The sequence below is a fragment of the Salvelinus alpinus genome, chromosome 5 (genome assembly GCF_045679555.1).
Source record: "Salvelinus alpinus chromosome 5, SLU_Salpinus.1, whole genome shotgun sequence".
In the NCBI taxonomy this organism is placed as follows: domain Eukaryota; kingdom Metazoa; phylum Chordata; class Actinopteri; order Salmoniformes; family Salmonidae; genus Salvelinus; species Salvelinus alpinus.
The window spans coordinates 61,150,545-61,175,650 of NC_092090.1; the positions used below are offsets into that span (position 1 = coordinate 61,150,545).

Genomic DNA, 25,106 nt, shown 5'->3' on the forward strand with positions numbered 1-25,106 from the left:
GGCTACATTTTCTGGTGCCTCATGTCAGCATTGGTTTGGACATGAGGCTTTTTGACTTGTCCCAGACGAAGACGAGCGTTAATGTCGAGCCCTGGCTGAAATGCTCCATTTAAGTTATTTTGTATCGTCTTCTAACTGAGATTTAGTCATTGGCCATGGTGTCAAATGTTTGAAGTTGAAAGATCAAACGAAGTGAAATGTTGAAAAGTATTAGAGGGAGAGGCTATCGAAATAGTAAAATTCTGAGAAGATGTTAAACTGTGGAGAGGTCAGGGGTTATGTCCTGATTATGTGTCTTTGATCATGGTGCTCTGGGCAGAAGAGAGGAGTCTTCAGATCGGATGCCCTGCCATTCATGTCATAACACACACACACACACGCACACAAAACAAACACATACTTACACACATACTCACTCATATCGTTTATCCACTATCCTATGTTATCTAGGGCTGGGAATTGCCAGGGACCTCAAAATATGATATTATCTTGATACTTGGGTGCTGATTCGATGTGTATTGTGATTCTCACTATTTTATGTGTTGCGATTCGATATTCCAATTTTATTGCGATTTGATGTTCCAAACATATTGCTCAGAGTATTCATACTCTTTATTCTACATTTTGTTGTTACAGCCTGAATTCAGAATTAATTCAATGTATGTTTTTTTTCTCACCCATCTACACTCAAATGTTTTGAAAATGAAATACAGATATCTCATTTACTTAAGTATTCACACCCCTGAGTCAATACATGTTAGAATCACTTTTGAAAGCAATAACAGTGGTGATTATTTCTGGGTAAGAGTGGTACTCTGTAATGTGTTGTACTGGATTAGCCCGAAACATAACACTTTGTATTCAGGATAAAAAGTTAATTTCTTTGCCAACATTTTTGCTGTTTTACTTTACTGCCTAGTTGCAAAACATGTTTTGGAATATTTTCATTCTGTACAGGCTTCCTTTTCACTCTGTCAATTAGGTAGTATTGTGTAGTAAATACAATGTTTAGCCATCAACAGATTTCTCCTATCACAGTCATTCAGTTCTGTAACTGTTTTAAAGTCACCATTGGCCTCATAGTGAAATCCCTGAGCAGTTTCCTTCCTCTCCGGCAACTGAGTTAGGAAGGATGCCTGTATTTGTAGTGACTGGGTGTATTAATACACCATACAAAGTGTAATTAATAACTTCACCATGTGCAAAGGGATATTTCATATTTATTTAATGTCTGGTATTTATTTTTTAACATCTACCAATAGGTGCCTTTCTTTGAGAGGCATTGGAAAACCTCCCTGTTCTTTGTGGTTGAATCTGTTTTTTGAAGTTCACTCCTCGACTGAGGGGACCTTACAGATCATTGTATGTGTGGGATACAGAGATGAGGTAGTCATTCCAAAATCATGGCAAACACTATTATTGCATGCAAAGTGAGTCCATGCAACTTATTATGTGACTTAAGCAAATGTTTACTCATGCACTTATTTAGGCTAACCATAACAAAGGGGTTGAATACTTCACCTTACTGTGAAATGCTTACTTACAAGTCCTTAACCAACAATGCAGTTCAAGAAAGGGTTGAGAAAATAAGTAAATTCAAGTAAAAGTAGTAAAATAAAAAGTAACACGGCTATATACGTGACTCACCACCTGTATTCGGTCTTATGTATCAAAATTTGAAGTTGTGTTTTTTCATTGGATAAAAGTAGAGACTTAGAGCTACCAAATGGTATATCATACACTGCATTTGAAGAAAGTAATTCTGCTTTGAAAGTTGCTCTTCTTTGTCTACACCCACTCAGCATTGTTCACACCCTGTTAAGCTTTAGTCCCACTGATCTTGTTTTGCTCTCGGAGTGCACACTTGACGGTCTGGCCAATGATTTGTTTACCTATGGAAAACATGAAAACAGCCTGACCAGCTCTGCTGGCAACAATTTCATTACGCTTTTTTGCAGATGTTTACTGACACCGGCCATATGTTGTGTGTTGTACACACGTAATGTAATGTTAGCTAACGAGCCAGCCAGCTAACATTAGCTAGCTAACAGTACACTTTAGCTTAAGACATATTGCTAGCAAGCTAGGTAAACAATGAACATAGCTAGGTAAACAAAGTGTAAGTTCACACACGTCACGTAGCATTAACTAACAAGCCAGCCAGCTAACGTTAGCTAGTTAAACAACAATTAACACAGTGCCAACAATGCCACAGTGCTGGGAGCTAACCAACCAGGTTCAATGTTAGCTAGCTAACATTAGGCTCTAACTAGAAAAGCAATCGGCTCTGGGATACAAATAATAACATCAGCTAGGTAGCCAACCAACTAACAATACACTTTAGCTTAAGACATGTAGCTAGCTAGGTAAACAATGAACCTAACTAGGTAAACAACGTTTAAGATCATGCACGTCACTTAACATTAGCTAACGAGCCAGCCAGTTAACGTTAGCTAATTAAACAACAATGAACACAGTGTCAAATCATGTTGTTACTACCCTACATGAATACGCCTCTGGGATACGAATAATAATGTCAGCTAGGGAGCCAGCCAGCTAATGCTAGCTAGCTAGCTAACAGTACACTTTTGCTTGAAATGAAACCACATTGTCAAAATGTGAAATGTGTAATAACTCCCAATGCTAGACTATCTTACCTGCATACATCAACATGCATCATGGATGTGTCTTCCTGTCAGGAATGCCATACCATGGTTGCCCTTAGTTTGAAGATGTAATCCAGAGACAGGTGTTTTCTCCATCTCTTTAGCTGTCATACTCTAATTCTACTGATTTCAAAACTTGATCCTCCAGAAAGTGGAAAGCAACACTTATGCAGCTCCACTACACAATACATTAAAAAAAAGCTGCGTTCGACAAGATTACCAACACAGACTGATGGCAGACCAATCCGAACTCCTCTCTCGGCATGTCCAGCCCACTCATTATCACCACCAATCATGGCTAGTGAAAAGGTTGCGTTCTTTTTCTGTGGTTTAACCAACAAGGCTCGTAAGTCGCTCTGGATAAGAGCGTCTGCTAAATGACTTAAATGTAAATGTAAATGTAACAATTGTATTTGTATTTACAGACGGCATACATGTTTGTTATAAAGGCACATGAATGTCCGAGATGGCATTTCTGTTCAAATGGCTCTCATGTGAAGTCGTGACTTGCGACATACGCCTAGTTTCCTAAATCGGGTCACATATACAGGGTGTACCGGTACTGAGTCAATGTGAGGGGGTACAGGTTAGTCGAGTTATTGTGTACATGTAGGTATGGGTAAAGTGACTATGCATAGATAATAAACAGCAAGTAGCAGCAGTGTAAAAACAAAAGGGGGGGTGTCAATGTAAATAGTCCGGGTGGCCATTAGATTAATTGTTCAGCATTCTTATGGCTTGGGAGTAGAAGCTGTTAAGGAGCCTTTTGGTCCTCAACTTGGAGATCCGGTACCACTTGCCGTGCGGTAGCATAGAGAACAGTATGAATTGGGTGACTGGAGTTTTTGAAAAATAATTGGACCTTCCTCTGATACCGTCTAGTATATAGGTCCTGGATGGTAGGAAGCTTGGCCCCAGTGATGTACTGGGCCGTACGCACTACCCTTTGTAGCGCCTTACGTTCAGATGCCGATCAGTTGCCATACCAGGCGGTAATATAACCGGTCTGGATTAGAGGTCGACCGATTATGATTTTTCAACGCCGATACCGATTATTGGACGACCAATTTTTTTAAATAAAAATGTATTTGTAATAATGACAATTACAACAATACTGAATGAACACTTATTTAAACTTATATAATACATCAATAAAATCAATTTAGCCTCAAATAAATAATGAAACATGTTCAATTTGGTTTAAATAATGCAAAAACAAAGTGTTGGAGAAGAAAGTAAAAGTGCAATATGTGCCATGTAAAAAAGCTAACGTTTAAATTCCTTGCTCAGAACATGAGAACATATGAAAGCTGGTGGTTCCTTTTAACATAAGTCTTCAATATTCCCAGGTAAGAAGTTTTAGGTTGTAGTTATTATAGGAATTATAGGACTATTTCTCTCTATACGATTTGTATTTCATATACCTTTGACTATTGGGTGTTCTTATAGGCACTTTAGTATTGCCAGTGTAACAGTATAGCTTCCATCTATCTCCTCGCCGCTACCTGGGCTCGAACCAGGAACACATCGACAACAGCCACCCTCGAAGCAGCGTTACCCATGCAGAGCAAGGGGAACAACTACTCCAAGTCTCAGAGCGAGTGACGTTTGAAACGCTATTAGCGCGCACCCCGCTAACTAGCTAGCCATTTCACATCGGTTACACCAGCCTAATCTCGGGAGTTGATAGGCTTGAAGTCATAAACAGCGCTTGCTTGAAGCATTGCGAAAAGCTGCTGGCAAAACGCACGAAAGGGCTGTTTGAATGAATGCTTACGAGCCTGCTGGTGCCTACCATCGCTCAGTCAGACTGCTCTATCAAATCATAGACTTAATTATAACATAATAACACACAGAAATACGAGCCTTAGGTCATTAATATGGTCGAATCCGGAAACTATTGTCTCGAAAACAAGACGTTTATTCTTTCAGTGAAATACGGAACCGTTCCGTATTTTATCTAACGGGTGGCATCCCTAAGTCTAAATATTCCTGTTACATTGCACAACCTTCAACGTTATGTCATAATTACGTAAAATTCTGGCAAATTAGGCGGCCCAAACTGTTGCATATACACTGACTCTGCGTGTAATTATAACTAGTGATTATGATTGATTGATAGATTTTTATAAGATAAGTTAATGCTAGCTAGCAACTTACCTTGGCTTCTTACTGCATTCGCGTAACAGGTGGGCTCCTCGTGACGCAGGTGGTTAGAGCGTTGGACTAGTTAACCATAAGGTTGCAAGATTGAATCCCTGAGCTGACAAGGTAAAAATCTGTCTTTCTGCCCCTGAACAAGGCAGTTAACCCACCGTTCCTAGGCCGTCATTGAAAATAAGAATGTGTTCTTAACTGACTTGCCTAGTTAAATAAAGATGTTTAAAAAATTATTAAAAAAAAAAAATCGGCAAAATTGGCACCAAAATTACCGATTTCCGATTGTTATGAAAACTTGAAATCGGCCCTAATTACATTAGGAACGGAACGGTTCCGGACATTCCGAATAATCGGTCGACCTCTAGTCTGGATGCTCTCAATGGTGCAGCTGTAGAAGTTTTTGAGGATCTGGGCTCCCATGTCAAATCTTTTCGGTCTCCTGAGGGGGAAAATGTGTTGTTGTGCCCTCATCAGGACTGTCTTGGTGTGTTTGGACCATGATAGTTCGTTGGTGATGTGGACACCAAAGAACTTGAAACTCTCGACCCACTCCACTAGAGCCCTGTTAATGTGAATGGGGGCGTGTTCGGCCCTCCTTTTTCCTGTAGTCCACAATCAGCTCCTTTGTCAATCTCACATTGAGGTAGAGGCTGTTGTTCTGGCACCACACCGCCAGGTCTCTGACCTCCCTATAGACTGTGTCATCGTTGTCGGTGATCAAACTTAATGGTGTTGGAGTCTTGTTTGGCCACGCAGTCGTGGGTGAACAGGGAGTACAGAAGGGAGCTAAGCACGCACCCCTGAGGGGCCCCAGTGTTCAGGAACAGCGTGGAAGATGTGTTGTTGCCTACCCTTACCACCTGGGTGCGGCCTGTCAGGATGTCCACAATCCAGTTGCAGAGGGAGGTGTTTAGTCCCAGGTTCCTTAGCTTAGTGATGAGTTTTGTGGGCACGATGTTGTTGAACGCTGAGCTCTAGTCAATGAACAGCATTCTTACATATGTTTTCCTTTTGTCCGGGTGGGAAAGGGCAGTGTGAAGTGCGATTGAGTGTGTCATCTGTTGATCTGTTGGGGCAGTATGCGAATTAGTGGTCTAGGGTTTGCTGGTGTTGATGTGAGCCATGACCAGCTATCGATGTGAGTGCTACGGGCGGTAATCATTTAGGCAGGTTACCTTGGGCACAGGGATTATGGTTGTCTGCTTGAAACATGTAGGTATTACAGACTTGGTCAGGGAGAGGTTGAAAATGTCAGTGAAGACACTTGTCAGTTCATCCGCGCGTGCTTTGAGTACACGTCCTGGTAATCCGTCTGGCCCCGCGGCTTTTTGAATGTTGACCTTTTTTAAGGTCTTCCTCACATTGGCTACCGAGAGCGTGAACACAGTTGTCCGGAACAGCTGGTTCTCTCATGCATGCTTCAGTGTTGCTTGCTTCGAAGTGAGCATGAAAGGCATTTAGCTCATCTGGTAGGCTCGCATCACATAAACATAAACCCTTTTACCTTATCATAAGTAGACATAATTGCAAATTATTAAATCTTTCCAATAGAAAATTTAAAAAACAATTAAGTTACGAGTTGAACTTTAATTAAATGAGTTGATGCTTCACATGGGATGATTTCACTGAACAACAAAAGAAAGGGAATGTTGAATGATCCCCAATGATCCATCGCATCTCCGCATCTTTTCAACATACATCTGTAAAATGATAGTCTAGAAACTAAAGCTTTGGTTGTCTTCTTCTCAGGCTTCCATGTCTTCTCAGCGGACCTCCGCATTATCCACCTCTTAAACATCAGACTCTGAGGCTTCATCTTCACTGTCACTTTCCAACCTTGTTGAGGATGGCTCGTTGTCAGGTTCAAAAAGCCAAAAATTTGCCTGGATGGCCACACATTTTTCAACCCTTGTATTGGTCAGCCTGTTGCATGCATTGGTGTGTGTGTTCCCAAACAAGGACCGGTTGCGCTCTGAGGTGGCTGATGTTGGTGGAATTTGGAGGATAATGGAGGCAACAGGGCAAAGATCCTCAGATCCATAAAGTCCCTTCCACCAGGTGGCTGATGAGATATGTTGGCACGACTGCCATTTTGCATCTCCATCCCAAAGCCCTTGCTTTGTTGTGTACTTCGCCAGACTGCCAAGAACCTTGCCCTCATCCAGGCCAAGGTGGTGAGACACGGTAGTGATGACACCATAGGCCTTGTTGATCTCTGCACCAGACAGCATGCTCTTGCCAGCATACTTGGGGTCCAACATGTTCGCTGCGGCGTGTATGGGCTTCAGGCAGAAGTCTTCGCGCTTTTTATGTATTTCAGAACTGCAGTTTCCTCTGCTTGGAGCAACAGTGAAGTGGGCAGGGCATTACGGACTTCTTCTCTTACGTCTGCAAGCAGAGTCTGACAGGATGGCATTGTCTCCCTTAATCTGTGCAATTGCTACTGCTATAGGTTTCAGGAGTTTCAGACTGCTTACCACTCTCCCAAAATACATCATCCAGGAGGATCCTCTTGATGGGGCTGTCCATATTGGCAGACTGTGATATGGCAATTTCTTGGAGAGACTCCTTCCCCTCCAGGAGACTGTCAAACATGATGCCAACACCACCCCAACGGGTGTTGCTGGGCAGCTTCAATGTGGTGCTCTTATTCTTCTCACTTTGCTTGGTGAGGTAGATTGCTGCTATAACTTGACCCTTCACATATCTAACCATTTCCTCTTTTGTAGAGTGTATCCATTGTTTTCAGTGCCATGATTTCATTTAGGAGCAGATTCAATGCATGAGCAGCACAGCTGCTGGGTGTGATGTAAGGGTAGGACTCCTCCACTTTAGACCAAGCAGCCTTCATGTTCACAGCATTGTCTGTCACCAGTGCAAATACCTTTTGTGGTCCAAGGTCATTGACGACTGCCTTCAACTCATCTGCAATGTAGAGACCGATGTGTCTGTTATCCATTGTGTCTGTTATCCCATGCGTCTGTTGTCCCATGTGTCTGTTATCCATTGTGTCTGTTGTCCCGTGTGTCTGTTGTCCCGTGTGTCTGTTGTCCCGTGTGTCTGTTGTCCCGTGTGTCTGTTGTCCCATGTGTCTGTTGTCCCGGGTGTCTGTTGTCCCGTGTGTCTGTGCTCTTACTGGTAGAGGGGTAGAGATTATGTAGTTAATTATTCCTTGCCCATGAACATTCGACCACCCATCAGAGATGATTGCAATACATTCTGCTTTCTCTATGATTTGCTTGACCTTCACTTGAACTCTGTTGAACTCTGCATCCAGCAAATTAGTAGATAAAGCATGTCTGGTTGGAGGGGTGTATGCTGGGTGAAGAACATTCAGAAATCTTTTCCAATACACATTGCCTGTGAGCATCAGAGGTCAACCAGTTGCATACAGAGCTTGAGCAAGATATTCATCAGCATTTCTCTGACTACGTTCCTCCATTGAGTCAAAAAACTATAGATTCCAGGAGAACCGTGAGCTGTTGCTATCGATAAGGTGTCTGATTCATAATTTTTCACCTCGAATAGAAGTAGAGGGACTTGATGTGAGCGCTGAGTGAACTTTATGCACTTGGCCAGATGATTCTGCATTTTTGTTGCATTCTTCACATATGATTTGGCACAGTATTTGCAAATGTACACAGCTTTTCCTTCTGCATTAGCTGCAGTGAAATGTCTCCACACATCAGATAGTGCCCGTGGCATTTTCCTGTAAAGATTAGGGGGAAAATTGTAAGAAAAACACCAAATACAATTCCATGTACAGATAAATAGTTAAGCAGTTAGATTAAACAACTCCTTTGTTAGATACTTGTTTTAAAATGAAACATGTATGGAAACATGTGAATCAAGCAAACTAAAACCCACATGGTAGCAAAAACTAACTAGCAGAAATTAACAAATTAACAAATAATTTAAAACACACTTTGCTGTAGGCTACTTTTTACTAGTTAACAGAAAATCATGTATGTCATATAAAATATATTCACCCCACCCAGTATTGTAATCAAAACTTACCAGAAAGCTCAATAGCATCTCATTAGTGTTCAAGATCTCATTAGTGTTCTAGTAGCGCGGTTTCTTATTGGGGCGATAGCCACCAATAGACATCTAGTGCACCTAGATCCAAGCGTTGGGGAGGGTTGTCCGTTTCGTTCAGAGTCATTAGTTAATCTGTTCATACGGTGTCCAGGACTGGTACGGATGTTGACTCTGCTAACTAGCTGGTTTTAGACCTTGGGGTAGGTGTTCTCTTCCAGGATGTTCATTCTAGGATTGAAGTCCAGTTTCAGGCACAGGACCTGGTAATAGAGTTTTTCACAGGTCCAAAAGGTCGAACCCTTTCCGAAATGATCCTGGGGCTTTCCCACCCAGACCCTATATGCATAAAATGTTTTTTTTTTAAATATACATAACTTTTCCAAACGGACCAGAGGTCAACAAGACCCTTTCTGTATAGACCTTGTCAGAGCCACACCCGGTCCGATCTGAGTGAGGAAAGCAGCAGAAAGAAATTTTTTAGCTACCTTATTAAACTGAGCTGATAAAGCACGAGAGGGAGGAGCCGTTCTAGTAGGACGACGAGTGATCAACCAACCAAGCCGCATCGCGTTATAGTAGACTAATAGCTGTCTCTTTCTCTCTCTCTCTCTGTAGGTGGTAGAAGTAGCTCTGAAGGTTAGCCCCGTGTTAGGAGCCCACATGTTCCAGCCCCTGCTGCCTTCTGTCTTCAGAGGGATCGTGGATGGAGAGGTGAGCTACCTGTTAATGCTTTGTACCTGTTCTGGAGCTGGGCTTTGGTGCAACCAGGGTAGCTAAATTCCAGTAGCTTTCCTTAAATTCACAGGTTTTACAGAAACCCTGGTTGGGGATTTGGGGGAAGTTACCGGCATTTTTGCAACCTTAGTCTGTCTCTCTGTCTTTTTCTTTTTATCTCTCTTATGAGAGCTCTGCTTTATCTGCTATGGCGTCCTGTCAGAACCTTCCATAGGAACCTTTAGTCTCTCACTCACTCACTTTGGGTTCTCCTTATGTCATTCCCTGTCGAATACTATAAGGACTAAATTGAATGACAGTATAAGCCATTTAGCCTCTATAGGTCACTGTAAACTGAGTGTACTAAACATTATACTCTTTCCATGACAGACTGACCAGGTGAATTCAGGTTGAAGGCTGAACCCTCCATAGCTTTTGATGTCACTTGTTAAATCCACTTCAATCAGTGGAGATGAAGGGGTGGAAACAGGTTTTAAAGAAGGATTTTGAACCCTTGAGACATGGATTGTGTATGTGTCATTCGGAGGCTGGATGGGCAAGGCAAAATATTGAATTGCCTTTGAACGGGGTATGGTAGTAGGTGCCAGGTGCTCCGGTTTATGTGAAGAACAGCAACGCTACTGGGTTTTTCACGCTCAACTTTTTCCTATGTGTTATGTGTATTAAGAATGGTCTGCCACCCAAAGGACATCCAGCCAACTTGACACAACTCTGGAAGCATTGGTGTCAACATGGGCCAGAATCCCTGTGCAACGCTTTCGACACCTTGTAGAGTCCATGCCCTGACGAGTTCAGGCTGTTCTGAGGGCAAAAGGAGGGTGCAGCTCAATATTAGGAAGGTGTTCTTGATGTTATGTACACTATGTATGTTTTTGGTTTAAAGGAGCATAATTGACCAACGTCAGTTCAATTATTACAATTCCATTTCGTTCAGGTTTTTTCTTTGAACTCAATGCACAGTTTCTCTAGCAAACGAGAGGGATAGAGATCAGAGGTTTCTCTACCTGAAAATACATGATATAAGCAATTGATAGTTGATATTCAGCAGTCATAAAATTATGCCTTATTTACTTTGAAGAACTACTGAAATAGTGATTTTGTCAGACAGCATAGGCAGCAGCTCTATAGAGATGAGATGATGACTTGGAATTAAATAATAGTCATCAAATGAAACAAAAGTAATTTACACAACTGAAATATTTTTAGTGAAGTAATGTGAATAAATGATAGTTAATAAGTGATGAGCGGTAATGGGGCAGTCACTACCATCATGGGACTTTTATTAACTGTTTTCTGTTTTACAGCATTCAACTGACAAAATGCATAATACATTTAATGTTTTAAAAAATAATAATATTGAAACTGAAATCCTTGATTATTTTTTAATAATCGAATTGAAAACGAACCACCCTCAAAAAGCGCTAATTGCTCAGCGCTACTGTATGTCAAACTCATACAATTACCTTGACTGGTTTGTTCTGAAAGCGCTCAAGGTTTTATGCTTTCATCAGTTACCTTGGCATATACTGTACTTACTCATTGACAGTAATACGTACATGCTCCTCTCCACATCATGTTTTCAGCATTTACCCTGTTCTTTCTTGTGTGTGTTTGTAGCGGTACCCGGTGGTGATGTCCACCTACCTGGGCATCATGGGAAGAGTCCTGCTGCAGAACGCTAGTTTCTTCTCCTCTCTCCTCACACAGATGGCCAGCGAGTACAACCAGGAGGTGAGACACCATGCCAACTAGTAGAGTGGTGGAACGGTAGGCGTATTGGATGTACCATATGTCCCGTAACTCTAACCAGGAGGTTACATCATTTAACACCCCCCTCTCCCGTAATTTAACTTTGTTACCTCCGTAGTACTTAAAGCAACAAACATTTTCCCAAGATGCCTTTTTGTTTAGATTTTTATTTAGAATTACCCTCTATTGTCTGTACAACTTTTCTTTAGCGATATAGAATAAATGAGAAAGAAATTCTGCTCCCCCTCAACAGCAGCCTAAATGATTAAATCACGTTCAGTCCACCAAAGTATTCAGACCTCTTGACTTTTTCCACATTTTGTTACGTTATAGCCTTTTTTCTAAAATTGATTAAATAAATAAAAATCCTCAGCAATCTACACACAATACCCCATAATGACAAAGCGTTAACAGGTTTTCATACATTTTTGAAAATGTATTAAAAATAAAAACAGATACCTTATTTGCATAAGTATTCAGACACTTTCCTATGAGATTCAAAATTGAGCTCAGGTGCATCCTGTTTCCATTGATCATCCTTGAGATCTTTCTATAACTTGGAGTCCACCTGTGGTAAATTGCATTGATTGGACATGATTTGGAAAGACACACACCTGTCTATATAAGGTCCCACAGTTGGCAGTTCATGTCAGAGCAAAAACCAAGCCATGAGCTCGAAGCAATTGTCTGTAATGCTCTGAGACAGGATTGTATTGAGGGGAAGGGTACCAAAAAATGTCTGCATCATTGAAGGTCCCCAAGAACACAGTGGCCTCCATCATTCTTAAATGGAAGAAGTTTAGAACCACCAAGACTCTTCCTAGAACTGGCCACCCGGCCAAACTGAGCAATCGGGGGAGAAGGGCCTTGGTCAGGGAGGTGACCAAGAAGCCGATGGTCACTCTGTGGCGATGGGAGAACCTTCCAGAAGGACAACCATCTCTGCAGCACTCCACCAATCAGGCCTTTATGGTAGAGTGGTCAGACGGAAGCCACTTCTCAGTAAGACGGGCCATGGTCAGGGAGGTGACCAAGAACCGAATGGTCACTCTGACAGAGCTTCAGAGTTCCTCTGTGGAACTCTTGTGTGTAGATTGATAAGGGAGAAAAAAACATTTTATCCATTATAGAATAAGGCAACAAAATTTGGAAAGAGTCATGGGGTCTGAATACTTTCCAAATGCACTGTATATGCCTGTTTGTCTGCTATGCTAAGAGTTTTGAGATGTCTGTGGGTTAACTATCTCTGCTAATGCTCAAGTCACCACACCGTACAGATCAGGCCCTGCTGGGTACATAGGCTATCCAATTGGGATAAACACACAGTTAGGTCTCATGAGGCCTACGAAGCCAAACAGAGTTTAAGAACCTCTGATACAGACTTTGCTATAGGGAGTTGGCTGTTTGTCTTTCCTCTGTGTACACCTTTTCCTGATGAAAATGGAGGATGGAGTTCGGTGGGAAACCCAAACCAGACAACCTCGTGGTCCACCAGGGACCAAATTATAGATGCGCTATATACAGTTTAAGTCGGAAGTTTACATACACCTTAGACAAATACATTTAAACTCAGTTTTTCACAATTCCAGACATTTAATCCTAGTAAAAATTCCCTGTCTTAGGTCAGTTAGGATCACCACTTTATTTTAAGAATGTGAAATGTCAGAATAATAGTAGAGAATGATTTCAGCTTTTATTTCTTTCATCACATTCACAGTGGGTCAGATGTTTACATACATTCAATTAGTATTTGGTAGCATTGCCTTTAAATTGTTTAACATGGCTCAACGTTTTGGGTAGCCTTCCACAAGCTTCACACAATAAGTTGGGTGAATTTTGGCCCATTCCTCCTGACAGAGCTGGTGTAACTGAGTCAGGTTTGTAGGCCTCCTTGCTCACAAACACTTTTTAGTTCTGCCCACACATTTTCTATAGGATTGAGGTCAGAGCTTTGTGATGTCCACTCCAATACCTTGACTTTGTTGTCCTTAAGGCATTTTGCCACTTTGGAAGTATGCTTTGGGGTCATTGTCCATTTGGAAGACCAATTTGCGACCAAGCTTTAACTTCCTGACTTCCGGTTGGCCACTCTGCCATAAATGCCTAATTGGAGTGCTACAGAGATGGTTGTTCTTCTGGAAGTTTCTCCCATCTCCACAGAGGAACCTGAAGCTCTCTCAGAGTGACCATCAGTTACTTGGTCACCTCCCTGACCAAGGCCCTTCTCCCCCCCATTGCTCAGTTTGGCTAGCCAGCCAGCTCTAGGAAGAGTCTTGGTTGTTCCAAACTTCTCCCATTGAAGAATGATAGAGGCCACTGTGTTCTTGGGGACCTTCAAAGCTGCCAAAAAATGTTGTGCCCTTCCTCAGATCTGTGCCTCGACACAAGCCTGTCCCATAGCTCACGGACAATTCCTTTAAACCTCAATACTTGGTTTTTGTTCTGAAATGCACTGACAACTGTGGGGACTTTATATAGACAGGTGTGTGTCTTTCCTAATCATGTCCAATCAATTGTATTTACCACTGGTGGACTCCAATCAAGTTGTAGAAACATCTCAAGGATGATTCATGGAAATATGATTCACCGGAGCTCAATTTCGAGTCTCATAGCAAAGGGTCTGAATGCTAATGTAATTAAGGTATTTTTGTATATCTATTTTTTTTGAATATATATTTGAAAACATTTCTAAAAACCTGTTTCGTTTTGTCATTATGTGGTAATGTGTGTAGATTGAGGATTTTTATTTATTTAATCAATTTTAGAATCAGGCTGAATTTACAATATGTGGAAAAAGTCAAGGGGTCTGAATACTTTCCTAATGCACTGTATACACTAGGGTGTATCTCATAAGCTCTACTCCTCCATCAGTACTGATGTGACAAAATAGGTGAGAGCGTTGTGGATGAAGACTAACAGCTGTTATGCTTTCACCTGTCCACTTCTTTTCTGTGAGTTTGAAAGACAGAGGTCACTTCAGATGACTGATATGCTTGAACCTTGTGTTCTTGCTCTCTCTCTCTCGCTCGCTCTCCCTTTCTTTCTCACTTTCTCTCTCTCCCTCCCTTTCTTTCTCACTTTCTCTCTCTCCTGTGTCAGATTGGCCAGTTGTTAGGTTGTGTGATAGAGATGTGGGTTGACCGCATGGACAACATCACACAGCCGGAGAGGAGGAAGCTGTCGTCTCTGGCTCTGCTCTCCCTCTTACCGTCAGACAACAGGTGAGGACACACCTAGCAAATAAGTTGGAGCGTTTCAGTTCTCTTTATTTCCATACCCTGACTCCCATTGGCTGACGAAAAAACACAGGTAGGCACACACACCTGCTTTTTTTCTGCATAGAAATGTCTTGGGCGGGACGCTCAAGTGTTTTTTGGGCCAGCTATGTCCAAACATTGTAAAAAAATATATATATATAATAATAATAATACCGGGTCAAAAGTTTTAGAACACATACTCATTCAAGGTTTTATTTAATTTTTGCTATTTTATAAATTGTAGAATAATAGTGACGACATCAAAACTATTAAATAACACATGAAATCATGTAGTAACCAAAACAGTTTTAAACAAATCAAAATATATTTTAAATGTGAGATTCTTCAAATATTCACTCCTTGCCTTGATGACAGCTTTGCACACTCTTGGCATTCTCTCAACCATGGAATGCATGGAATGCATTTCAATTAAAAGTTCTTAAAAGTTAATTTGTGGAATTGATTTCCTTCTTTATGCATTTGAGCCAATCAGTTGTGTTGTGACAAGGTAGGAGGTGTACAGAAGATTTGGTAGAAGACCAAGTCCATATTGTGGCAAGAACAGCTCAAATAAGCAAAGAGAAACGACAGTCCGTCATTACTTTAAGTCATGAAGGTCAGTCAATCCGGAAAATATCTAGAACTTTGAAAGTTTCTTCAAGTGCAGTCGCAAAACCATCAATCGTTATGATGAAACTGGCTCTCATGAGGACCACCACAGGAATGGAAGACCCAGAGTTACTTCTGCTGCTGAGAGGATAAGTTCATTAGCGTTACCAGCCTCAGAAATTGCATCCCAAATAAACAGACACATCTCAACATCAACTGTTCAGAGGAGACTGTGTGAATCAGGCCTTCATGGTCGAATTGCTGCAAAGAAAGCACTACTAAAGGACACCAATAAGATGAGAACTTGCTTGGGCCAAGACACATGAGAAATGGACATTAGACTGTTGGAAATCTGTCCTTTTGGTCTGAGTCCAAATTGAGATTTTTGGTTCCAATATAGATGGTGTGGGATGATTTGGACCGCAAAGGTGAAGGAAAAGCAGCCAACAAGTGCTCAGCATATGTGGGGACTCCTTCAAGAATGTTGGAAAAGCATTCCTCATGAAACTGGTTGAGAGAATGCCAAGAGTGCTGCAAAGCTGTCAAGGCAATGGGTGGCTACTTTGAAGAATATAAAATATTTTGTTATGTTTTATACTTTTTTCGTTACTACATGATTCCATATGTGTTATTTCATAGTTTTGATATCTTCACTGTTATTCAACAATGTAGAAAATTGTAAAACTAAAGGAAAACCCTTGAATGAGTAGGTTTGTCCAAATTTTTGACTGGTACTATATGTCCCATGGTCCCTGGGGATGTCACTTCTCTCCATGTTGTCATTCACATATGTGCACACATACAGTGCATTTGGAAATTATTCATACCCCTTGACTTTTTCCACATTTTGTTACGTTACAGCCTTATTATAAAAGGATTAAATAAATAAATCATCAATCTACACACATTGCCCCATAATGACAAAGTGAAAACAGGTTTTTAGACATTTTTGCTAATGTATTAAACATGAAAACCAGAAATACCTTATTTACTAAGTATTCAGACCCTTTGCTATGAGACTCAATTGAGCTCAGGTGCGTCCTGTTTCCATTGATAATCGTTGATGTATCTACAACTTGATTGGAGTCCATACCCAAGAATACTCAAGGCTGTAATCGCTGCCTAAGGTGCTTCAACAAAGTACTGAGTAAAGGGTCTGAATATTTATGTAAATGTGTTATCAGTTTATTTTTATTCATAAATTTACAAAAATATTTTTTTTTTTTTAGTTTTTGCATTGTTATTATGGGGTATTTGTGGATGGATGAGGGGGGAAATTATTCAATCAATTTTAGAATAAGGCTGTAACGTAACAAAAAGTGAAAGAATCTGAATAGATACATTCCGAATGCATTGTATTTGTACATATTAATGTTCTTTCTTTAAAAAAATTTTTTTTTAATTTGGAATGTAAGTACAACTAAAACCGGACATAAAGTAGGGTAGAAGAGATAAAGGACCTACAGTATATATTTTTAAATAAGATCATCTTTGAGAACTATCAATCACCAAAATAAAAGCTAGACAGTAAGGGAGAATCTAAAACTCCAAAAATGATGCGTTCAGGCGTATTGTTGTCATGGCATGTGGCCCCCATTGATTTTGTTATAATGTTTGAGTCACTCAGATTTTTATTTTATTTAACCAGGTGAGTTGACTGAGGATACATTGTCATTTGTAGCCACGCTGGGGAAATTTACACAACATAGGCCTAGTAACATACACAATTGCATAAGATATGGAAAAATGTGTAGAATGGTAGGAAATTGGTTGTAAAGGAGCTACATTCTGTTACTTCGGCCAATAGTGGGCATGGCACCGTTGGCCATGGCCACGCCACTCCCTGCCCCGCCCACCACCTAAGCATAATTTTACATTTACATTTAATGACTATATAATATATATAGTCTATATAATATAATTATATAGACTATATAATATAATTATATATAATTTTGATCCAAAAAGATCCCTGGGCGCACACACACTCTGCCCCTAGGGTGGTCTGGCATGGTGAAAGTGAGGGAAGGTCTGGTACGGTTGGCTGGAGGGTGACCAGCTGAATTCTACTGCTGCTCCTGCCACGAAGGGAAAACAGCTGATTGCTCTCACACAGCCAAGTTAACACACACTGTTTATCTCACAGTAATAGTACAATTGCATCAATCAATCAAATGTATGATTAAGCCCTTTTTACATCAGCAGTTGTTACAAAGTGCTTATATTGATACCCAGCCTAAAAACCTGAAGAGCAAGCAATGCAGATGTAGAAGAACAGTGGCTAGAAAAAAAATCCCTAAAGTCAGGAACCTACGAAGAAACCTAGAGAGTAACCAGGCTCCGAGCGGTGGCCAGTCCTTTTCTGGCTGTGCCGGTTGGAGATTATAAGAGTGCATGCCCATTAATACAAGATCGTTCATAGTTGACCAGCATGGTTGAATAATAATCACTGTGGTATAGAGGTTGTAACAGGTCAGCCCATCAGGAGTAAATGTCAGTATGCTTTTCATAGCCGTGCATTCAGAGGTAGAGACCGGCGGCGCGGTAGCCGGAGAGATTAATAGAGCAAAAGAGAGACGGTCGAAACAGCAGGTCCGGGACAAGGTAGCACATCCAGTGAACAGGTCAGGGTTCCATAGCCGCAGGCAGAAAAGCAGAAACTGGATCAACAGCATGACCAGGTGGACTGGGGATGTGGGCGTAGCCAATGACCGGTCTCTGACCAAAATTTTTACAAAATCAATGGTATGACAATTTAGGTATTTTTGATTTTCCCTGACTGTCTAGTTTTTTTATTTTGGTGGTTGTTAGTTTTCAAAGATGATCTTATTAAAAAAATATATACAGTTGAAATCGGAAGTTTACTTACACTTAGGTTGGAGTCATTAAAACTCATTTTTCAACCACTCCACAAATTTCTTGTTAACAAACTATAGTTTTGGCAAGTCGGTTAGGACATCTACTTTGTGCATGATACATGTCATTTTTCCAACAATTGTTTACAGACAGATTATTTCACTTATAATTCACTATATCACAATTCCAGTGGGTCAGAAGTTTACATACACTAAGTTGACTGTGCCTTTAATAAACAGCTTGGAAAATTCCAGAAAATGATGTCATGGCTTTAGAAGCTTATGATAGGCTAATTTACATAATTTGAGTCAATTGGAGGTGTACCTGTGGATGCATTTCAAGGCCTACCTTCAAATTCAGTGCCTCTTTGTTTGACATCATGGGAAAATCAAAAGAAATCAGCCAAGACCTCTTGAAAGAAAAGCAATTGTAGACCTCCACAAGTCTGGTTCATCCTTGGGAGCAATTTCCAAACGCCTGAAGGTACCACGTTCATCTGTACAAACAATAGTACGCAAGTATAAATACCATGGGACCACGCAGCCGTCATACCGCTCAGGAACGAGACACGTTCTGTCTCCTAGAGATGAACGTACTTTGGTGCGAAAAGTGCAATTCAATCCCAGAACAACAGCAAAGGACCTTGTGAAGATGCTGGAGGAAACGGGTACAAAAGCATCTATATCCACAGTAAAACCAGTCCTATATCGATATAACCTGAAAGGCCGCTCAGCAAGGAAGAAGCCACTGCTCCAAAACCGCCATAATAGAAGACAGACTACGGTTTGCAACTGCACATGGGGACAAAGATCTTACTTTTGGAGAAATGTCCTCTGGTCTGATGAAACAAAAATAGAACTGTTTGGTTATAATGTCCATTGCTATGTTTGGAGGAAAAAGGGGGATGCTTGCAAGCTGAAGAACACCATCCCAACCATGAAGCATGGGGGTGGCAGCGTGATGTTGTGGGGGTGCTTTGCTGCAGGATGGGACTGGTGCACTTCACAAAATAGTTGTCATCATGAGGAAAGAAAATTATGTGGCTATATTGAAGCAACATCTCAAGACATCAGTCAGGAAGTTAAAGCTTGGTCGCAAATGGGTCTTCCAAATGGACAATGACCCCAAGCATACTTCCAAAGTTGTGGCAAAATGGCTTAAGGACAACAAAGTCAAGGTATTGGAGTGGCCATCACAAAGCCCTGACTTCAAACTTATAGAACATTTGTGGGCAGAACTGAAAAGCGTGTGCGAGCCAGGAGGCCTACAATCCTGACTCAGTTACACCAGCTCTGTCAGGAGGAATGGGCCAAAATTCACCCAACTTATTGTGTGAAGCTTGTGGAAGGCTACGCAAACCTTTTGACCCAAGTTAAACAAATTAAAGGCAATGCTGCCAAATACTAATTGCGTGTATGTAAACGTCTGACCCACTGGGAATGTGATGAAAGAAATAAAAGCTGAAATAAATAATTCTCTCTACTATTATTCTGACATTTCACATTCTTAAAATAAAGTGGTGATCCTAACTGACCTATGACAGGGACTTTTTTACTAGGATTAAATGTTAGGAATTGTGAAAACTGAGTTTAAATGTATTTGGCTAAGGTGTATGTAAACTTCCGACTTCAACTGTAGCTCCATTATCTTTTCTACATACTTTATATCTGGTTTTAGTTGTTTAAAGTGATACCCTAGGATTTTTGCAATGAAGCCTTCATCTTTTTCCACTGAGTCATAGATACAATTTTTGTCTCTGCATCCAGCATGAAGAAAGTTAGAAGTAGTTTCCCTAGCCAATGCTAACTAGTGTTAGTGCAATGTCTGGAAGTCTATGGTATCTACTAGCATGCTATGGTATCTACCAGTTAGCAACTTCAAACTGTATGCAGAGACAAAATAACTGCAAGAAACTGGTCAATTATTTTTATGAACAGCATGATGTTAACGGTTCATTTATATGCTTTGTCTAAATCTGGCTTCTCTATGGCCTTCTCACTGCATGATCAATCACAGACAGCACATCTCAGCATGGAGCACAGTTCACAATGCATGTATCGTCTCACGGTATCTTTTTTTCTTTTGACAAAAACAGTTATTGTAAAGATGTCTTTTTTTATTGCAGCTCAGAGTTTTAAAAACAGCCTATTACTTGAATATAGCTGCTTTAAATCAGTGCGCACGTGAGCACTCTCTCTTGTACATATGTAATAGCGGGACACAACAAAAAAGAAACCAAGCCAAGCATCACACAGTTCTGCTCCCTTAATGTCTCACTCACTCACTCAATTGCGTTCTGACAGCTCCCTCTACACACGCGTGCTGTGTTCACCTACAGAAATAAATGCCTATTAAAAATGTCTCTTACTGATGGGATACACAAGCTACATTCCTTGCCAAATTGAGTTTTATCTCAAATTCATAATGGACTTGTTAACTGAAGTAGGAAAATATGTGTTCCGACAAAGAGTTGCAGTTTTGGAATAATTATGTAATTTTTGCTTAGGCTACTTTGCGGTTGTCACTAATTACCACAGCCACTAAGTCAACATTGGCTGTATTGTAAAAATGTATGAAAGTAAACATGAGCTTTTTTTGTCTAAATTTAAGTTTAGGGTGAGGCATAAGAGTAAACAGTACTGCGAGGAGCACGTTTTTCCATACAGGCATTTGTCTACGGAATAGCCTTCCCTTGGAGATCAAGCAAATAAAAAGTAAAAATAGCTTTAAAAAGCAGGCAAAGTTTTTCATTCGGACAAGGTTGTCTAAGGGAAACCACTCCATTGCCCCTTGTGCCCCCTACTGCTGGTCAGGTGTATTTATTTGAAGGATCGGTATGATGTGCGATTAATAGATTGTTTTAATGTGAAATTAATATGGTTGATATTTAAGGTTAGGGAGAAGTGCAGTGAATAGTTCCACTTTTTAGGATGTCAATGTAATGAATATATTTATGGTTGTTTGTCATTTTGTCTTGTCTTTTAATCATTATGTGTTAGTTATTTTTACCATCGAGGACCACTTTGGAGATAAGCGTTTTAATGAATACTTTCAAGTTATATCCTCTGGGTCCACATTGTGCATTTTGTTGTATATATCTGTTGCCCAAAATTAATTCAATAAAAAAAAAGGTTAGCAAAGTGGTTAAGTTTAAAATCTGATTTTATGAAGCGAAATTGTAGAAACAGGCAGGGTTTATGAATTTGTGGCTGTGGTAACTAACGTAAGTGACGACCCTACTTTGCGAACTGCTAGTGGCATTTACCCCCTCAACAAAGACAGGTTCCACACTGAAACTATGCAACAACGTTAGTTTGATGAAGACAGAGCGTATTTTCATCAGAATCATTAAGCCTTAGCCTACTCACCAGACAGATGTCCTAGCCATAACTCATCCACATGAAATATTCAATATAGAATAGTTAATCCATTTAGAAAATTCCAAGGACAGGCATAATAAACTCAATATAGTCCTCTTGCTCAGTTGTGCACCTGGGCCTCCCACTCTTTCTATTCTGGTTAGAGCCAGTTTGCGCTGTTCTGTGAAGGGAGTAGTACACAGCGTTGTACGAGATCTTAATTTTCTTGGCAATTTCTTGCATGGAATAGCCTTCGTTTCTCAGAACAAGAAGAGACTGACGAGTGTCAGAAGAAAGTTATTTGTTTCTGGCCATTTTGAGCCTGTAATCAAACCCACAAATGCTGATGCTCCAGATACTCAACTTGTCTAAAGAAGGACAGTTTTATTGTTTCTTTAATCAGGACAACAGTTTTCAGCTGTGCTAACATAATTGCAAAAGGGTTTTATAATGATCAATTAGCCTTTTAAAATTATAAACTTGGATTAGATAACACAACATGCCATTGGAACACAGGAGTGATGGTTGCTGATAATGGGCCTCTATACGCCTATGTAGATATTACATAAAATAAATCTTCTATTTCCACCTACAATAGTCATTAACAATGTCTACACTGTATTTCTGATCAATTTGATGTTATTTTAATGGACAAAAAATGTGATTTTCTTTCAAAAACAAGGACATTTGTAAGTGACCACAAACTTTTGAATGGTTGTGTATGTCACTGCGAAGTGTAAGGGAAGACCTCGAAAATTCTATCCCTTTGGCCGCTGATATTAGAAGTGCCCATCCAAGAAGGATCTCAGGGTCATTGGCCAGAAATAAAATGTAAAATCACGTTATATGTACAGTAGCTTTGATTGGTCTGATCATGTCAACATCATACTTTCAAAATATTAGCTAGCAGTCATCATGAATCAAGTTGACAATCTACTGGCAAGTCCTTTTCAATCCTTGTCGTATGAAGAGAAGTAATGAAGAGAAATTATAGATAAAACCTATCAGTGCTCATCGGCCGTTGGACATAAACATTACACAACAAGTTGGGAATCGCAGATTCAACAATGAGTGGTTTGGGAGGAAGTGAGCACAGCACAACAACGTGGGTCCAAAAATGTATTGTATGCTGCTGCATAAATTATGTAATATGCCAGGGAGATATGTATACTGTAGCTAAGAAAGTAATAACTTTACTAAGTGTATGTTGTGTAGTAAGCTGTTAGTAGCCCATGTGCCTCACGCTATTAATTTGTTCCCTTTCCCCCTCTTAATTAGTCTATAGCCTGTTTTAGAGACATGTCATTGAATATTGTAAGAGCTTTCATTGTCTGCTTATATGCCCTCGTTATTTATCCTACGGTTCTGACTTGGTGTACAGGGAGAATACTGTAAGAACGGAACATATTCTGAATTCTGTCGCTTTAAAGGCAGTAAATGAGGCTGAATTAACTGTTTCGCTGCCAGACAAGGCTCCGCTGATAGCCAGTTGTAGCAGTGGTAAGGTGTTGGGACTCTGCTGTTGGGACAGCTTTATGTAGGCCCTAACAGTTTGTAGGCACCGTTTGTCACCGTTATAGTGCAATTAATATATTGTTTAGTTTTGTGTAGTGGCTTTGCTGGCATGCATAGTATTTTTTTTAAAGTTTGTCCCACCAAGATTTACATGCTAAAATTGCCAATGAGCAAGCGCCCCATTGATGAGGTTACTTCCTTTTTGAAGATTGGGTGCCACGATATAATATAACCACTTGATATTAGTTTCAATAAATTCATCTTAAATTGTACTTGTTTTTTTATTGACTATATGAGGCAATTTAGCTATTAGGATTTATCTGTAATGGTTATAAATGTGTTATTGTTGCTCACTGTTGGCGTATGGATAATTTCTTTCCAGTACTGCTCTTTTTAACGTTTTTTTTTGTTCAGTCGAGTTCAGTCGAATCATGCAAGTACTCGAACAGTCAAAAAAGGTCAAAAGCCCATCCCTATTCTCTCTCTCCATCAATTCCATTCAAATTTAATCCAAAATCGATAATCCTGTTCAAGATTGATATATATATATATATAATGTCCTACTTCTTTCGGGTAAAACATTCAATGCATTATTAGCCTTATATTTAGATAATGAATGATGGTTTATGCATACGCTTTTAACTTCTAAGTCCCAGGAAAGGCTAGACTAGAATAGCTTGCTAGACATTTTGTTTTTGTATTTCTTATACGAATATACTGTTGGAAGAGGGAGACAAGCTCTTGTTTGCTGAATGTTAAGTACAGCAGCCAGTAAAACTCAAGGGGAGTTTGAAAGAAGAGCGAACTCGCGATGGCTTTAGGCTATAGCAGTTATTTGTTCAGACCATAAATATTCAATCTTGGTAAAGATTGAAAGGTATATATGCGTCAGCCTACTAATGATAAAAATTTAAAATAGGCCCTATTATATTTTAGCCCCTTGGTAATTTGTAGGCCTTATGTCCTGCACCAGGATTGCATGTTCCCTCCCAGCTTTATGGTTTGAATGTGTAATTCCAGTCCATATTTTTTTTATTTAACTAGGCAAATCAGTTCAAATTCTTATTTTCATTGACGGCCTAGGAACAGTAGGTTAACTGTCTTGTTCAGGGGCAGAACGACAGATTTTTACCTTGTCAGCTCGGGGATTCGATCTTGCAACATTTCGGTTACAAGTCCAACGCTCTAACCACTAGGCTACGCTGCCGCCCCTGCTTAGCTTCAGAAGCAAGCCAGCAGTAGGACGCAGGGTGGTATGCTGCTGGCAGCATATCACCCTGGCACGCAGGGTGATATGCTGCTGGCACAAGCTTCACCGCTTCACCGTATAGATGGTGCCAGGTTTCCTCCAGACGCTTGGCATTCAGGGCAAATAGTTCAATCTTGGTTTCATCAGACCAGAGAATCTTGTTTCTCATGGTCTGAGAGTCCTTTAGGTGCCTTTTTAACTGCAAGTGGGCGATCATGTGCCTTTTACTGATTAGTGGCTTCCGTCTGACTACTACCATAAAGGCCTGATTGGTGGAGTCCTGCAGAGATGGTTGTCCTTCTGGAAGGTTCTCCCATCTCTACAGAGGAACTCAAGAGCTCTGTCAGAGTGACTATCGGGTTCTTGGTCACCTCCCAGACCAAGGCGCTTATCCTTTCAATGCTGCAGAAATGTTTTGGTACCCTTCCCAAGATCTGCGCCTCGACACAATCCTGTCTCTGAGCTCTACGGACAATTCCTTCGACCTCATGGCTTGGGTTTTGCTCTGACATGCACTGTCAGCTGTGGGACCTTTTTATATAGACGTGTGCCTTTCCAAATCATGTCCAACCAATTTGAATTTACCACATGTGGACTCCAATCAAGTTGTAGAAACATCTCAAGGATGGTCAATGGAAACAGGATTCACCTGAGCTCAATTTCGAGTCTCATAACAAAGGGTCTGAATACTTATGTAAGTAAGATATTCTTTTAATACATTTGCAACTTTTTGGGGGTCATTTTGGAGTCTGTAACGTAACAAAATGTGGGAAAAGGGAAGGGGCCTGAATACTTTCCAAATGCACTGTATATTATAGGCTATGTATTGGATACCAGCACAATAATTTTGGCTTTTTTTGGGCTTGGGCTCATAAAATGTCTTTATTAATGTATGGCTCATCAGGATCAG

General features: G+C 40.5%; 1 protein-coding gene across 1 annotated transcript in view; it reads left to right on the forward strand.

Moving 5' to 3' along the window:
* ipo11 (importin 11) overlaps positions 1-25,106 on the forward strand; it is a 237,265-nt gene that overhangs the window by 151,748 nt on the left and 60,411 nt on the right. The window contains exons 24-26 of the mRNA XM_071402543.1: positions 9,483-9,578; positions 11,220-11,333; positions 14,451-14,572. Coding sequence (XP_071258644.1) covers positions 9,483-9,578; positions 11,220-11,333; positions 14,451-14,572 — 332 coding nt within the window. The remainder of the gene's footprint in view (positions 1-9,482; positions 9,579-11,219; positions 11,334-14,450; positions 14,573-25,106) is intronic.